The 17,522-nt window shown below is 39.7% G+C and overlaps 2 protein-coding genes across 6 annotated transcripts in view; both read left to right on the top strand.

Annotated features, from left to right (window-relative positions):
• The window catches only part of LOC134819343 (uncharacterized), a 140,958-nt gene that overhangs the window by 51,456 nt on the left and 71,980 nt on the right, over positions 1-17,522 (top strand). The gene's annotated exons all lie outside the window — the stretch shown is intronic.
• The window catches only part of LOC134819344 (mucin-2-like), a 39,644-nt gene that overhangs the window by 17,133 nt on the left and 4,989 nt on the right, over positions 1-17,522 (top strand). For both annotated transcript variants that reach the window (XM_063829266.1, XM_063829265.1), the window contains exons 8-12: positions 1,641-1,707; positions 2,075-2,195; positions 2,339-2,583; positions 2,737-2,875; positions 3,188-3,383. In XM_063829266.1, coding sequence (XP_063685336.1) covers positions 1,641-1,707; positions 2,075-2,195; positions 2,339-2,583; positions 2,737-2,875; positions 3,188-3,383 — 768 coding nt within the window. The remainder of the gene's footprint in view (positions 1-1,640; positions 1,708-2,074; positions 2,196-2,338; positions 2,584-2,736; positions 2,876-3,187; positions 3,384-17,522) is intronic.

Here is a 17,522-nt window from a genome sequence, read left to right on the forward strand (position 1 = left end):
GAAATATATTGAGATTGTACTGTGTTCTGTATTCTGTATTTTGAGTACCATAGATTCATGCATATTATCTGATGAATCATCGGGCGTCTACCTGCAACTTGACACTGTACTCACTACTACTCATACTCTGTTTTCACTGTGACTGTAGTGTTTATTGAAGTTTGTAGAATGTATTCTTAGATACAGCTTGTTTCGTTTTCATTTTGATTACTGTCGAGTGTAGACTGTAGGTCCTTAATTTATATCTACAGATTCATCAAAATTATGAGTGACCAATTTGTCTAATATATAGAACGTTGCTCCGTTTGGGAACTAAGTGCAGTCTCGAGTTGAATCGCAAAATAGCCATCAATACTATTTATGAAATGCTTAAACAATGTGAAAGTAACATGGTACATGGTAAATGGTTTTGGGTGTTCTTTAACTCAATGTAAACTTGTGTGAGTGTGGCGCTCACTTAACCTCTCCTTTTGGACAGATAGAGATAAGATAAGAGAATGAGATAAGATATGAGATAAGATAAGAGATAGAGATAAGAACATAGATAAGAGAGGCTATGTCCGCAAATAATAATAGTTTATTGGAGCTCAAAGTATTGATGTCGCTATATTTGGATGAAACAGCATTGATCTGACAAGAAGATCACTCCCAAACCTAAATTTACATCTTCTCTGAAATACTATTTTAATTCTCAACTGATGACAGACAATTACGGGCACGATAACAGACAATTACGCATAATTATGCTAATTAGAGTTCCATTGTCTAAACAATATTAACAATGGTCCCAGCACTGATCCGGATGGTCTAATGATCCACCTGTCAACTGTTCACTGTCACAAGATCAATTATAAAAGTACTGATCACTCGCTCTAATTAGTTTGGGTTTATTTATCGCATCTTGAGTAGATAACTGAAACTAAATTTGTTTTTGATAAACGATGCTCAGCGTATAGTACTGAAATGGTTAGGTCACAAACCCCCATTATTCTCCCCAAACTATTTCCACGCTTCCTATACACATGACAGCTAGCATCATTATGTAGATTAAGAGATAATACCGTCTAAACACCACCACCCACAGTACTGACCACTACTCTATATACTATATAGTATATACTATATACTATATAGTGGAGTATGATTAATGACATGGTGTGAGCTCCAGCTCCGTAATCACAGAGCACCTAAACTGTTGATAGGTCGCGCTACTCTGTCCTGCTCTGTCCTGCTGGCCAGCAACAGTTACAAACACAGCCTCCGCCCGGTGCTGCTCAGTATATATACCATTATCGTACTCTGTACTTTAAGGGCTAATCGGTACTGTGTGGTGGGTTTGTTATCTGCTTTATATTCATGTGCTGCGTCTAGTCAGAGAGACCTGTCCACTAGTGTAGTGTTACTTGTCACTGTGTGTCATAATAATGTCGTTCTTGTTTGTTGAGAGCACCAGTTTTGAGGTAGGTTTGTTTGTTTGTTTGTCTGTTCGTTCGTTGTGCTGTAAATTTTGGAGTTGGTTATCAGACCGATAAGTGCATATCAGTTTTAGAGGCTTTTCAATTGATTCCTCCTTTGACTCGTCATGAACTTGTATGGTAATTCGCTTTTCTAAACCTCACTTTTTCCCCTCCCTATTCTAGGAACTAAACATATCAAATGGGACTCCGATTGTGAGCGCTGTTACTGTTATCGTAGAGACTGATGAAGGTAAGACGTCTTTAATTTTAAAAACATTGTTTGATCGAAATTAAATTTTATGGATATTGTTATCCCTCGTTCATTGTATTAGTCTCTTTTAAGTGTGTAAATTAATGCAATTTTACTAGATAGCTTTTAAGAAGGAAATTCCAAGACCGGTAGATTCAATGTTTTGGTACATATCGTATCATTGGAGTGTGCCAAACTAATGGTGTCCCTAATTTTGTTTACACTCGGTCACTTGTCAAGGTATTAAAGGTCATTCGGCGAATTTTCTTTGAAATAAAATGATGTATTTGTAAACATTTTGAAAGTTTATTGATTTTTTTAAAAATCACGACCATGAAACATATCTCTGATCACGTGATGTCTCCAGAAGAGCGTAGCAGTGAGGCGGCAATGAGTGGAGGAAAGAAGAACAAGATAAGGAAACAGTACAGTGTACACTGTGATGGTAAAGAGAACCTCCGGGTTGATAACAGTCCTCAACATCCACGGTACGGGAAGCTTATTTCATCAACTTTAATTCTCAAAACAACTTTATGTCTTTTATAATATTATAATATACCTTTCTGTCTTTCATAATATTCTAATTTAGCCTGTAACATAATCAGAATTCTAACTATTCTCCTCCCCGTAGCCGTAAGACATCAGATGAGCCTGGAGAAGTAGAGGTAGACAGTGCAATGTCTACCAGCGAGCACTACGCTTACCCCCGAGCTACCAGAGACAACATGTTCGGAGACAAAGTACCGGGCAACTACCGGGTTAACTCTGTTAAAGACAAGGTGCCCTATAAGAAGGCGTACTCCCATCCTCCTCACCAGGATAGGAATATTATGAGTTTAGATCTAGACGAGCCCCCACCTTCAGCACCTCCTCAACGTGAGATTTGTAGAGTTATCATGTATTTAGTTCAGGAATATTTGATACTTAATTTGTAAAATGTATACTATTTACATCATATATCAGATTTCCTTGGCACTGCGCCATTTAATTTTCACACCAGGAGATCAGTAACCTGTTTCTCATTTCCAGTACAACCCTCAGCGCCGATTCCCTCACCGTTTCCCAACCGTAACTCCATCTACGTGCACCCGGACCCAGTGTTGTACGCTGAACCCAACAACATTCCCGGACAACCCCCTCCCCTTCCTGTGGATTATCTCCGACGAAGGTTAGTCTTCTCGCCATTCTGAACTGATAAAGAAGTGCATTATCTTGATATTTCCATACTAAGTCTCGCTTGAATGACTTAAAAGTACATCTTCGTAGTGTATATTTTAATGTTGAAGCGTGTAATAAATGTTAGAATTTATTTATTAATTTATCTACATTTTTCTTGTTGTTTTGCTACACACAAAATAGCTACAATTTCTGCATGTCTGTGAATAAGATCTACACTATTTTTGCCGTTATAATTGAATCATAAAACTAGCTAGAAAATTAAAGTTGAAATTACGAATTTTATCACCATACCCACCTTTAGATTCGGAGAAGAACAACAACAGTCCGGGTCCCAACCTCCACCCCTACCATCACTACCACCTGCACGACCATCAGTTTCGCCTGGGTACCACCAGACAGAGGCAGGGTACCACCAGACTGCTGGTCCTGATCAGAGCCAACTCTACCCTACTCTATCTACTGAGCTGAAGAACATCGAGCAGGATAACCCTCAGAAGGTATGAATATCTTGGAGTTCTTTAGAATTCCGGGATTTGTTGTGGAGAATAAATTGAATTTCTTGTAAAGCATGAATGATGAGGGCAGGATTTCTACCCTTGGTCCAAATGAGATCAATAAATTGAGGCCGGTCGCGGTTGGGGATATGATAGCTGATTTGTCAGGGATTTGGGTTAAAGAACTGAAGAGTACAATAATTAGGGTACATACTAGGCCTAGGGTCAGGGGGAAAATATCAGGGTATCGGGTTTAACATAATTGGGATAATTGAAAGATAATTGTGGTAATTATATTTACAGATTTATAAGTTACAGCTTCAAATTATAGAGTCCTAGCTTCAGCACAATTTTGACCAACATTCTCTAAACTTATTGATTTCGACTAAGTCCTAAACAGAGTTTAATAAGTTCATTATAACTGCTAAATGCTAATAGCCCTGTTTGGGCCGCCTGTAAATTCCGTTTAGCACACCTGGGCAGCTCCCTGATTGGTCCCTTCTAATCACGTGATCAGTGAGGCTCTTATCGTCTGTAGCTCTTGGGAGACAACTCCACTCTTGAATAGTGTAATGTCGGGGTCGTCTCCCAGATTCCAGTTTTCCATACTTACCAATGTGACGTGATGAAGTTCTCAATCAGGATTGGTCGGTGTTAGTGCATAACGGCCCCGATTGGGTTGCAATACTCGCATAGTATCGGCTGAGTTAATTACTAGATTATTGCACAGCTGCGTTCAGGTGAACAATACAAATGGAGCCCTCAGGGGTCGGTTATTCGCACATGGCTCCTCAGCCACTCACAAGTCCCGACCCTGGTCACGTGGGAGGATAACAGCCAATGAGAGGGCCGCTTTACCGCGGTGCATTCCTGTGGGGATTATAGCGAGTGGTTTGCTTTTCTTCAGCGTCATGTGGCAAATTGTTTTGATATTACAGGCTGGCTTTGTTTAGCTTTTCTCGTTCATTCTTTGTTTTTACTGGAATGTTTTATGACCAGACGTGGTGTGTGGAGAGTTCTATGTGTCTATCCTTTGTTTTAACTTCTACTCGCCGTCTACTCACAGCTGCTACAGTTAGTTTACAGTTAGCTCACTTTGCTTCAATTTGTTTCAGTTTGTTTCAGTTTGTCTCAGTGTTGATAGGTTCATCTATTCAACATTTAAAACGAATCAAAAGGTATCCTGTACTGTCCCGATATCTTAACGCGATATTACGTCATTTCACCCTGTATTTCCTCGTTTTATTCAGCCCTTCTTAAGATATTATCATCATCTCACCACATGAATTACGCCGCTTAACCCACCTCTCTCAAACTATCATCCTAGATTTACCACAGACGATCATATCTCCAGACACCCCACCCCGCCCGTTTCCCTAATCCTCGCTCCTTATTGGCTTCATCTCCACACTCCACTGAACCTGATTGGTCCAACCCACTCACGTGGTGTTTTCCACGCAAATCTGATTTGCTTTTAAGTCACGTGAGTCCACTTCTGTGCTCTGATTGGCTGAATTCCCCGTATCTCCCACGTGCCCAGCAGATAGGTGTCCTGAAGGGTCTGAGGTTATTATCAGTTAATGTCGATATTTCCGGGACTGGACAGAACAATTGCACCTTGGTAACCGTCCTGAAGTGGGCCCTGAAGTGACATGCAAGTGTTCATCTTAGTTCCTGAATCATTGTTCGTGTTTTGCTCACGTGCGCTTGCTCTTTTTAGCTATCCAAAAATATCTTTTAAACCCACCGCTTCAGCTCCATTTCTAGACCATTTTCAGCCAGGAAACATGTATTTTTCAAATAAAGGGTATCTGAGTCAGGGGTAATAAACGATAATTAAAAGTCGGGTAGTATCCTAGTCGTGCACCACAGTCCACACACACACATGTCGTCGCGTCAAACTCAGTTTAATTACCACTAATCCGGGACAATTACAATCTATTGAAACTGGCAGAGTGCCAGCTGCACCTCTCTACCCACCAGCTCCATCCACTCCACTTCCTCCAATAGAAACCCTCCAAAGTGTCACGTGACACGCAGATACGTATCTCCCAATATCCTGGTATGATGCAACTAGTTGGGCGTTCTGCACAAAGAAGATGTGTTGCTTTGTGGGCATTCCGGTCCGACCAGCTGCTGCTGTGTGTTGACATAGCTGCTGTGTTAGCTGCTGTGTAGAGATGTTGGTAGTTCTCTGTAGTTGTGCCAGATCCTGGAGTGTTTGGTTTGTTAACTTTGTGAATTGTGTGATGCACATTGTATCAGTTTAGTGTTGTTTTTTGATAGTTTTGTCAAGGCAGTGGTTGTTGAGATTTTGAATAAACTGCTTCGTTTAGGACACCGCTGTAACACTGTTTAACACTGTGTTAAGGCACGGTGATATCTCTAGTAGCCTAACCCTAGTTCATTGTGTTGGTAGTTCCATTCCTCAGTATTCCTCTCTAACTAATAATTTGATAAATTAATACACACATAGTTCCACACTATCCAGTATCCAGGTATGACATTAACACAGTGACCTTGGCAACTCGATAATACTTTTCTATATTGTCAAGATATTAATTCATTGTCTTGGTAGTTTCCTCTCTCAGTATCACGGTCACCCCTCTTTAACTATAAAAGTATAAATACTCATTTGATACACTAGTTCACAATAACGCAATGAACCTGCACAGTACATGTTATTAGCGGGGTATACTCCTTGCTATGCTCCTTGCTTGTATAGTGCAGCTCAGTATACGTTATTAGCGGGGTATACTCCTTGCTTGTATAGTGCAGCTCTACAACTATTACTGCTAGGCGTGTTCTCCACTTGCTTCCGGTCTACTTGAGGCGTATCTTGAAGTTATAGTCGCAATATCTTGTATTGGATCCATTAACTAGGACCTACCTTTTTTGCGGTTTTTCAAATCCCTGTATTTGGTCGTTTCAGTTCGCCGTCGTGATTCGAGGGAATGTTAGAAACGTTTTTCGAACACGCTTATTGGAACCAAATTAAAGACTTTAATTTGATTTATCGGAAGGATGACAAATGACAATGCTTTTAAAATATTCCAATTTCACGAATGATTAATTTTTGTTGTATTTTTATCACCGATAAATTTCTAAGGCCTCCTAGAATTTTCCCTTAAATTAAAAGATTTCATTTTTAAAACTCTCAATTATCATTTGTGTCATTCAATTATGGAGGCCTTGTCGGGGCCTTATCCCTTAATCTAATAAGTAATTAACCAACCTGCCAGAAAATGAGATACAAATCCCACCAACCACAACACTTCTTCCTGACAACGTCTGGCATTGTGCCAATCAGAACACCGTATCTTGATCACGTGACTCGTTTAGAGAATTTACCTGTATCTTGTATCAGAGTGTCACAACCACCACGCTCGACTGGCTGGGTTCCTGACCGGCTTCCTTTAGTGTTCATGTCGCACTTTGTTGTGCACACTTGGTGCGCTGAATGTGCGGTAATTAAGGGTTTGACCCTGGTTTAGTTTACCAGGCGGTGGGGTGTAAAGGAACACTTTTGTTTGAACTCTGATTGGTGTGGGATACTCAATTATTATTTTCCTGCAAATAGTTTTCCCTCGATAGCTATTTCCTCAATCAATATTACCTTCGTACTATTTTTCGACATTGGTACTTAACATTGATGCATAAGAATCATAAAATATCACTTTCAATATGTGGCAGAAACAGTTAATAGCAAAAGAAGCCCAGGATATGTATCATATCTAGTTTAAACTCACAGGGAATGATGGGCTGACTCATGTGTCAGTACTTTTCAGAAGCGTCGTTCTCGACCAATCGGATTGCTTTATCCCTGCAACTAGCCAATCCTCTTTTAGCTTGATCCAAGCTTTGAATTTTTGCCACCTTCCTTACTTCTGTGGTTTTGAGCTTTTTAGATTTGTATCCGACAATGCCGCCCCCCTAGCCCCCCCCCCCCCCCCTGGCTACGTGCCTGAACTTAATACAGCTTGTTACGCGATATAACTGCTATTAAAAGTAATATCGATATATTCGATAACCGGAATGTTTCTATTTTTTCGTCCTCAAGATTTCAATGTTCCCGTTTTCACCAGAGACTGATAGTTTTACAACAGAATCTCCTTGTTTCACATTTTTACTTTCAACGAGAACGTCGCCACAAAACCCTCATACCCTCTCCATGCAAACTGTCAAATATTTGACATACCCTTTATTCTAACACGCACACAATGCAATTAACTCCAATTAGGAAAATCCAATTTACTGAGAGAGCACTTAAACCTTTTACCGGCTGTAAATGTGCGAGTCTCCCAATGCTGGTCTCTGATTGGAGGGGTCAGATCACGTGATAACAGCAGTTTAAAGAGGCTAGATTGTTAGCGGAGAGACGGGGACAGGTGGATAACTTGTCAGGGGTTTTGCCTTTATTCTTTAAATTGTCCTGGTGAACATTGTCCTTTTTGATCTCTGTCGTCCAGTGACATGTAATTAATCCAGAGTCTATCAATATTGTCGGATTAGTCGTCTACCAGCTACCTCTCATACATTTTCACCCAACTTGTCAAAGTTAGCCCTTATAATTTGTTGGTTTCACGGTCCACCTACTCAAAGAACAGTTCAGTCCCTCAGTCCCTAAGTCCCGTACTCCTCCTCCCTCGGTCCTCGGGCGGGATATATTCAGTCCATCGGTCCTAGGGCGGGATATGTTCCACCACGAGATATTATCAAGGACAGGACTCATTATCTGAATTACCTTGCGCTTCGGACCTCGCTGAACAGAATAATGAACGTGCGGTGTCATCCCTCCCTCCCCTGGTAATAACTGTAATGGTCCTTGTCTAGAATTTTACTGGGATTTAACGATAGGAAATTATACAAAATTATCTTTTCTTCATCTGGTGAAAATGGGGCGTCTGTGATACGCATATGGTTCGAACTCTAGGGTTCGGTATCTTTGATTGATTAACGAAGCCAGAAAACGCGTTGATGTGACCGTCTGGGCGTCTGGGGACTGTAACTTATTTCAACTGTCTCTCTCTGTCCATGAACTACTCAGAAATAGCTGTCGGAATAGCATGAGATTCTCTATCTGTGACAGAAAATTCGTCAAACCTCAGGAGTTTTACTGTTGCCGTTTCGGTATCTGCCATATATCTCCTCTATCTTTGACAGAAAATTCGTTGCCCATCAGTAGTTTTACTGTTGCCGTTTCGATATCTGGCAAAATAAGGGGGGGGGCACGAATGGAATGAGAAATATTGTAGGAAATTTAATCTACTTTTTATAGGATATGACTTTCATCCCCTTATTCGGTCATTGTTCATTAATACCAGATACTCACACCAGATATCTGATGAATGTACACTGTCCATCATAGATCTGCTTAGTAGCATTCCCGAACATCAGTTCCTACTAAAATCTCACCATTGGTAGATACCTACCAGACAGTGGAAGAGATCCCCCAATTCCTCAGTTCTCCTGGCATCGTGTTACATGAACCCAGTGGCAGATGAATCACCTTTATTCGATCTTACCTTAAATACCAGACGTGTTAAACGGAGATCATATCTGTATCAATGACATCACTTCTTATTTTAAAGAATCACCGAATCAATTTGAAGTTTACTGGCAAGAATTTTAAGAATTACTCTGGTCATTTCAAACCGTCCCTCGCTCAAGTAGACTCCCTCTAATGACGTCCCAAAACTCCCCTCTCAACTACCAACCACACGGTTATTAATCTCATTACTGCTGCTATAAATACCAAAATTCAAATATTCCCTCCAAAACACCCTCCCTGACCTCTGATCCTGGGGAAGAGCCGGTCACGGGAGAGTCACGTGCTTACCTGGTAACCTTGTAACGCTACTTATATTTGTCACCTGGTACAGTCACGTGGGCTAGTATTGGATTGATGTTTGGCATTGTGACAGAGTTTTACAGATCTTCAAATTCGCTGGCGTTCAGATTCTGCTCACTTTTCAGATTTGGTCCCCACTTTTCGTTGGATCCAGCGAATATGTATGCTTGTTAAAGATGTTGATTAAGGAATTAACATGAATATTTCCTATCTTTTGACTGATTTGCCTCCAATCCCAGGACATTTTGACAGATTGTCTACTGGAATGCTGCTTCCTAGCAATTGGTTACATATCTGTTCACCCATTGGTTGAATACCTCTATGTCCATGACATGATTTGTCAATGTATAATATATTGTACAAGTTGTTGTACTGGAAAGTTACAGCACTTAGTTTGTGATTGTCCCTTACTCTCGAACCTACTCGCTATAAGTTATAGTATAAGTATAGTTATGAGTATAGTCAGTTATATATAACTATATATAGCATAACGGAGAACAGCCCCACCTTACCTGAAATCACTTTTTCGAGAACATTTTTTACATCGTTGAGAAAACAAACAATCCTACATATTTTGCTCATTAATCTTAGACTTTTCCCTCATTTCATTTCATGAATTTATTTGGATGCCGTTTACATAGTTTTAACCGCATTCTGTTCACTACTCATTGACGTCGCGTGTCTCGATTCATGATAGAGCTCCTACTTACTTACTTTCAATATGACGTGACATTCGTGATTATGTTTGATCTCCTGAGCCATATCTATATCTTTGAAATACGATATTGTATTTCATGTTGGTACATTGCCAAGATGTTTGTGAGTTGTTAGATTGCTTATGTTCTATTCCTTGTAGTGCTGACTTTAAAACAGCTTCGTTTTACTTTGAAAACAGGTTAGCTCTAGGTGTTTAAGCTAGTAAAGTGTACTACTCTGCAGATTATCTCTGATTTGGGTGTGGTCCTATAATGTTATAGACAGCCAATATCAACACGTGAACACACGGATACATTTAGAACATTGAGACCGTGGACATTATCTATTAGTTCCACGTGCACTTAACGTCCACGCTCGACCCAATACTTAATGGCCTAACCCATGCTGCTAGCTGGAGAAGCGTTTGGTATCCTAGTTGTTTTCTTACATTCTTACATTTCAAAATACTGATTATACTGTTCACCTAACACCTGCCAGAGCCAATATATAATTCCATCTCTCATTACACTCCACAGCTGTAGACGGAATTTCTCCCACGCAGTGGCGTAACGTTACATTTTGGCGCCCCCCCGCTCAACTCAAAAAGCGCCCCCCTTTCTGGAGCGCGCTCGCTTCGCTCGCTAGATTTGTCCGAGGGCCGTTGCCATCACAATTTTTTAATTTTAAAACGGAATATAAATGTGTGCCAATAAAATTTAAATTTGGAAAGTGAGAAGCCGCGCGCAAATAATTTTACATGTAAGCCGCGCGATTTAGTAATTTAATCGCCAGTAATTTGCGCATGATTGTTTTCGCGTTGGATAAAATATTATCTCGTGATACCTGTTAACGGTTGTGATTGGACTATGCAGAGTGACGACGCGTTATGGTAATAATAAATGTATCATGTACTGGACACTAATAATAAGTCGGTTACACAATGTCATTATGTCAGAATCTTGTTCGCGTTTCATTGTCGTTTGACATTAGACATTACATTCGAAACAGCAGTTAGGTAATTTGTCATTTGTCTGATTAGTGGTGTTACTGTTAATTTGTGATAAACAATGAAACAATTTTGTGAATTGTGTGTTTCATATTGTTAGTGTAACGAGGAGAACTGTTTTAAGCTGCTGTATATGTTACAAAAATGTATACTATATTAAGGTTACCGGTTGTTCATGTAAATTGTAATCATCAATGGGGTAAAATATCAAATATGCCGTACTTAGTTTACGCGAACATTATGCGAATGTATGTTATTATAAATATCCTCACAGCTGGTCGAATATGTAGAACTGCATTGGGAGTCTGGGCGGTGTACAATCAATATTTGCTACTGAGTTGTTTTAGCAGTTTCTACGTTTAGCTCAGTCTTTATTACGAGGAACTGATTCAGTGGAGATAAGTCAATTTTGTAGGACTCATTTTAGTCGAAGTTTAGACTTTAGGCAACGATGCCGTTTCTTACTTGTCCGTTGTCGCAGGTTAATATTATTCATATGTTATTGATAATGATAACTGTGTTCAATGAGGAGTGTTGGTTGGTGTCTTCTAGATGTGTGTAGTCTGTAGATGATAACATCGATAGAATAATACTGAATATTGTAGGTACTGATCATGATTGGTAGTACTCTTAAACTTGGTAGTACTCTTAAACTGTTTGCACTTCAGTGTTGAGAAACACTGAGAAATTATGTAATGTTGGTTGTTAGTTAATTTCGTTCTGTATTGAATTGGTAAGTTTGTCAGAAACATAATGTAGCTAATAGGATATAATAGAACGTTACTCGTTTTATTAAGCAAATCGTCGAGGAAACAAATATTACACACTGAGTGTAACACTAAACTAATGTAAGGGACACACCTTAGAAACACTTAATAACTGATTTATAACCGATCATATCCTTGACGCTCCATTGGGACAGTTACCATGGCAACATACGGGGGATTCGGGGAATGGTTAAAGAATTCTACTGACAAGCTTGATCAGTAAAACATTACTGCCGCTAGATTACAAGTATGCCACGTCATTTCAAGGCAATGAGATAGATCAGTGCACTTTATACGCATTCAATTATAGCATTACTTGATTAGCAAATCACGTGATATCTCTGGAATTATCACCATGGTAACTGGGTAGGTGTTCAGACTCCACAGATGTAATATATCAACTGACCTCTTCGTTTTAACATCCATGTTCAACGGATAAATGGAGCTTAAATAGTTGGTACGATCAAATGTAATCTTTACACAAATGTTTTCGTGTTATTAAGCAAATCGTCGAGGAAACAAATATTACACACTGAGTGTAACACACCTTAGAAACACAATTAATGTAGTGATATACTTAATAACCGATTTATAATCGATCATATCCTTGACGCTCCGTTGGGACAGTTACCATGGCAACATACGGGGGAATGGTGAACTTATATATTATGCAATTGAAAAGTGCGTGTGTGAGCTGTAGTGACTGTACTCACTGTACTGATTGTCCATTATCTAATGCTGTTAGCGATTTTTTATGGTAGTATGGACTATGGTTGTTACCAGATGATGATGTTAAACATTTAAATGTATACTTTTCTATTTATTGGTAGTTGTTCGAATGATTATTGTTATTTGTTAGAACTTGCAGTTGTAGCCGACTTTGTTTTGCTGCCAGAAGTAGTAATGATTTGAAATGGCTGTTGTATGGTGTCACAACTAGTAACTACAAAGAGTGACCTATTTTTGTAGGAATTGTTTCCGTACGTTTTAAAAAAATGTATTAATGAACAAACCTTTACATTAATGAAATTCCCGGATATAGCATGTGTTTATATGAACTACATGCCGAATGCCGATATGTGTGGAGTGTGGTTGCTCACTGTATATGCAGAGTTGGGATGTGACTGAAAACATTGAATTAAGTATTGAGGTTTATTTTGAATCATGTAAATAGCTTTAATATTGTGGCATCTGTGGAGTTATGTTAGGTATTATGCCAATTGCCATGTGGTGAAATTTGTAGAAGGAAGTGGTTTACAGATTTATTTGTAAATTAACATCAAATTTCCCAAATCAGGTTTCGTTACCGTTGGAAGATTTCATGTACATAGTACATACTATGCAAAATGTGGAGTCAATTGTACGCTGACGAAAGCTGCAAAACAACTGAGCCAGCTCCACAAGCACGACCTGACTGAAGCATTAAATCTTATTTGTCTGTGAATATTTCGCTACGTAGCTTGTCAGCCTTCAATTTGATTTTGGTGCCAATCTGAATAACTGTACAGCCAGTGCTGAAAAATCCTTTAGCAAACTGAAGCTATTTAAAAACTCCGAAGCACAATGGGTAACTAAACGATAGATTAAGCAGTTTACAGTTTAGCCATCATCTCAATCAAGAACTTAACAGCAAGACAACTTGACAAGAAAGAGCTGGCCCAATTTGATGCTCTTTCCAAACCTAAGAGAGTTGCTTGGAATATGAACTGTACGGTAATGTAAATATTATGTAGTATTGAAAAATGTAAATTGATTTTTATTTCCATATTTTTATCTGGTATTGCTACCTGTTAGATGTTGGTGTTTTATTTTTGAAGTATCATTAATACTACAATAAGTGACTGCCGATGAAATTGGGATCTAAGTTAAAAGTAAACATCGATATCTAAAATTGCCACAAAATCAAAACATTCTCACGCGCGAATTTTGTATACCACGTTTGTATAAAAATTGCAATATCGTTATCACTTACCACGTGTTTTTAGCGCGCGCTGGCAGCTTGCTTTGCACTATATTTAATTTTAGAATTTTACAAATCTTACAACAGTAGCACGATATTTAACAACTTTTGGACCTTATATACCAAGTATTTTATTACCAGGGGCGCCATATTTCTAGGGGGCGCCAAATTATGAGGAGGGGCGGCAGAATTTTGGCGCCCCCCTCTCACGGCGCCCCCCCGCATAGCGGGGTCTGCGGGGCCTTACGTTACGCCACTGCTCCCACGTCCGTGTCAGATAGCACAACAAAACCTTCCAAAATCGATGTCAGTCGCCATAGCAACGCGTCGCTCCCTCCTGGACATGTCGACTCGTGCCCTGCGCGCTGTGGTCACGTGTCAATAACTCGCCGAATGTTTGGTCACGTGATCGCGCGCGAGCACTATCTTGACTAAACTTTGACTGTCAAACTGTCTGTCCACTCTCATCGTACGTTTGATTTTATTCTTGCCTTCAATTATGTCTTCAAACTGCTTAGATTTCAATCTGCTGAGAAATGTGCCCCCATCCCATGATGTATTAATCTCATTCGTCGCCAATAACAAAAGTAATAGGCATGACACAGCTACGGAAAGTCACTTTTTGATACCTTGAATACAATTTCGTTACTTACAACCAATAATCTGTGCGTACTTATCCCATATATGGGCATGGAGAGCTGTTTTAATCGTTCTCCACTTTCAACATTAAATGCTCTCAATTTCTATTTGATTTGACTGCAGTCTCTCCTCGTTGAGTGTGGATTTAGTGTCTGCTATTCAGAGTGGGTTGATTATATCGTTCTTACTCTACCGCTTTAGTGGTATTTTAACAGGAATTTCAAACCTGATCTTGCATGAGAGTTCCCCGATTCTGGCCCTTAACTTGATTATAATCTGTTTAAGGCACACGTTGCCATGGCAATCTTGCTTGTAAATCATTTCACTAGAATGTGATCAAGGTGCATTCGGCGTGCGACTACATATCTTGATTGGTAGATTTTCTATCGGTTCGTACTTAATGACGTCACGAATTTGAATTACCTAATTGGTCCGTCCTCGTGAGAAGATAATCAAGGAACATCTGACAGAGCAAGGTGGTTCACCGCACCCAGCTGATTGAGGACGCCATATAAAAGTCTAATTGTTAATTGTCCCCCACAGTTTTTGTGAGAATTTTCCCTCCCTCGTCACCCGGTTAGCGAATTTTCTGTAGAACGGTTTCCAGGTTCTACGAAAACCAGGTTCTAGACCCCAGGGCTGTCCCTTTTGATGGGAGATTTCTTCACAGCCATGTGTTCTCTGTCCAGGTCACTTGCCTTGTACTGTCTTATTAACACCAATTACCACCTTCTATAGGGCCTTTAACTCTGCATCTTAACATATTATAGATATTTGTGAACACCTTTACTAAACTGGTAACTCTCTGTTGGCTACTAAATTGCAACTCTTTTGTTTGTTGGCCTTGCTTTAACTCCTGGCTTACCACACATTTAATCTAAGAGTCTCTTTTATTTGCCTATTCCAGACACGTGTCCTAGATCTCATCTTGTGATTGGTTGACAAGATAGTCACTAATCTGCAGCTTACAACGCTGTTATTCACTAATTGTCTATTGTGTTTTTTGTGAGATATTAAGTCTCCCGTGATCGGTGATGGGTTGCTTGTTGCAAACTTCTAGATTTGTGGTTTGATTCTTCAAGACTCAAGAGCTCATGTTTGAGTATTGTGCGTTTAAACGTGACGAGAACATGAGCTGTGGTTCTGGTTTTTGAGCTGTGGTTCTGGTTTTGTTTCAACACCTTGGTGGACTCTCACAACGTCTTTTTACCACCACAACTTTTTTAGTTCTGTCTGCTTGATTCCATCTGGTTAAATTCCATCAAAATTGGATCGGTCAGGGTTTTATTTCAACAGATATAACTTGATGTAATGTTATTTGAAAATCGCAATTCTTGAATTATGTAATGTCAGGCGACTCGCAAATAATTATCTTTCGGAACTTAATTATTGGAAATTGATATCCATTACAAGTGGTTATTGTGGTTGTTCGGATCATGAAAACTCTTCCCGAGGTTGGTCTCCAACATCTCAATCTAACACCACCATAACATCAAGACTTACGTCTTGAATGTGTAAATATTCCAAGTCGTTGTCAATCCAATGTTGGTGTCAAGTATCTCATCTTGTCATAAGTCTCACTGTCCAATGTATATGAAATGTTCTGTACTCAGTGGGAAATGTAAGAGACCTGCACGTTAGGACGTAATTACTGAGGTCAGGCTTCTGCACAAGTTCCCTTCCATCCCTCGTTGGTAATGACAAGAAATGAATACTGAACTGTCCATATGATATCTTCACTTAAAATGCTAATGGCTATCTACGTTTTTTGTTTCTCAGCGCGAGAATATCGCAGGAATGCTAGAATTTGCGATGTGGTGGGCCCATAAGACTGAGAAAATGCATTGGTCTGAATTTGTATGACTGGATACGTTTAAATATTGAGCAAGGTGTTTGCCCTTGAATTATAAAATTCGTTCGTCCCAAGCCGCTTTATTTGATCTTTAAATAGTGTTTCATATCTAAAATATCTCCCATCCATGAATTCACGAAACATGATTCCGTGAAATTAATGACCTATCCATCATTGAATTGCAGTATTTGTACTGCAAAACTTGGTAAAGATTCTTCTTATTATGCATTGCATTTAATTTGATTTGGTAAAACGTCAAGACGTTCATTATCCACCTACCGAGTACATCCTTTGATAGCGCGTTTTCCAATCAGCACTTTAATTGGAACGTATTCAAGATGCTTAAATCATCCGTGAGAAGTTATCAGTATTTTTGTAATCAAGTACACTTCCTGCGCCAAGTGTCAGTTATTAATTAAGTTTTCAATACTGGTGATTTGGGACGGTAACTAAACCAATCATCAGCCCTAATTTTAATTTCCCTCTAAATCCTGTGGTAATCGTATATAAACCCCGGAGAGGATGATTTCAGCTGACCAGCCCTAATCTTGATCTCCTGTACTGTGACCGCTTGATACGATTACGTTTTAGAGCTAGATCATTCTTCATCCCTAAGTCCCTATAAGTCCCTATCCCCTCCCAAAAGTTTATCTAATTTCTGTATCTAATCTTGTAATTCCCGTCTCGTTTCATCCAATCAGTCCCGCCCGTTCATTCCAAAAGACCTGCCGACAGTCCGACTCCAATACTCGGTCCTCATTGGCTGAACCACGGCACTTCGCACCAACCAGCCCTTCCCATTGGTTAAACTCGCTTTGTCCGTGACCACTGGAACAATTTCAGAACTGTTAGAGCTTTGTCATCGGCTGTACAGTGCATGTCTGCACCGCTCATCTCTCCCCAGGCTGCTTGCTGCCCAGAACTGTTTAACATCGTCGTTTTAAAGTTAGACGATATTTCTCACGTCATCAAGTCTTTGCGTAACTTCATATTTAGAAAAAAACAATTGGCTCATCGAATTTAAGTGCGCAGCATTGACTGTTGTATTGATATATTTGTTTGCTGTGTTATAGTGGCCGTTTTAAGACATACGGCTCGCAAATATATCCAATGTTTAGCCTGAGATCTCGTCTAGTGTCGAGCTTAACTTTCTGTGGTGGTCTCCATCATTGCTCCTCAAGTCTTCTCTCGTCTGACTACAAGTCCTCCGGACACTTTCTAATCAGCAGATTGAGAAGGAACCCAATATAAACACTCCTCCAGACAATTTCATTTGAAGAGCACACCACGTGTTTTATCTTAACTTTCTCATTGGTCGGAGATACGGCGCTTCCGAGAGCTTGATTGGTCGCTTCAGCTGTTCTCTGTGGA

The sequence above is a fragment of the Bolinopsis microptera genome, chromosome 8 (genome assembly GCF_026151205.1).
Source record: "Bolinopsis microptera isolate Bmic1 chromosome 8, MBARI_Bmic_1.0, whole genome shotgun sequence".
Classification (NCBI taxonomy): domain Eukaryota; kingdom Metazoa; phylum Ctenophora; class Tentaculata; order Lobata; family Bolinopsidae; genus Bolinopsis; species Bolinopsis microptera.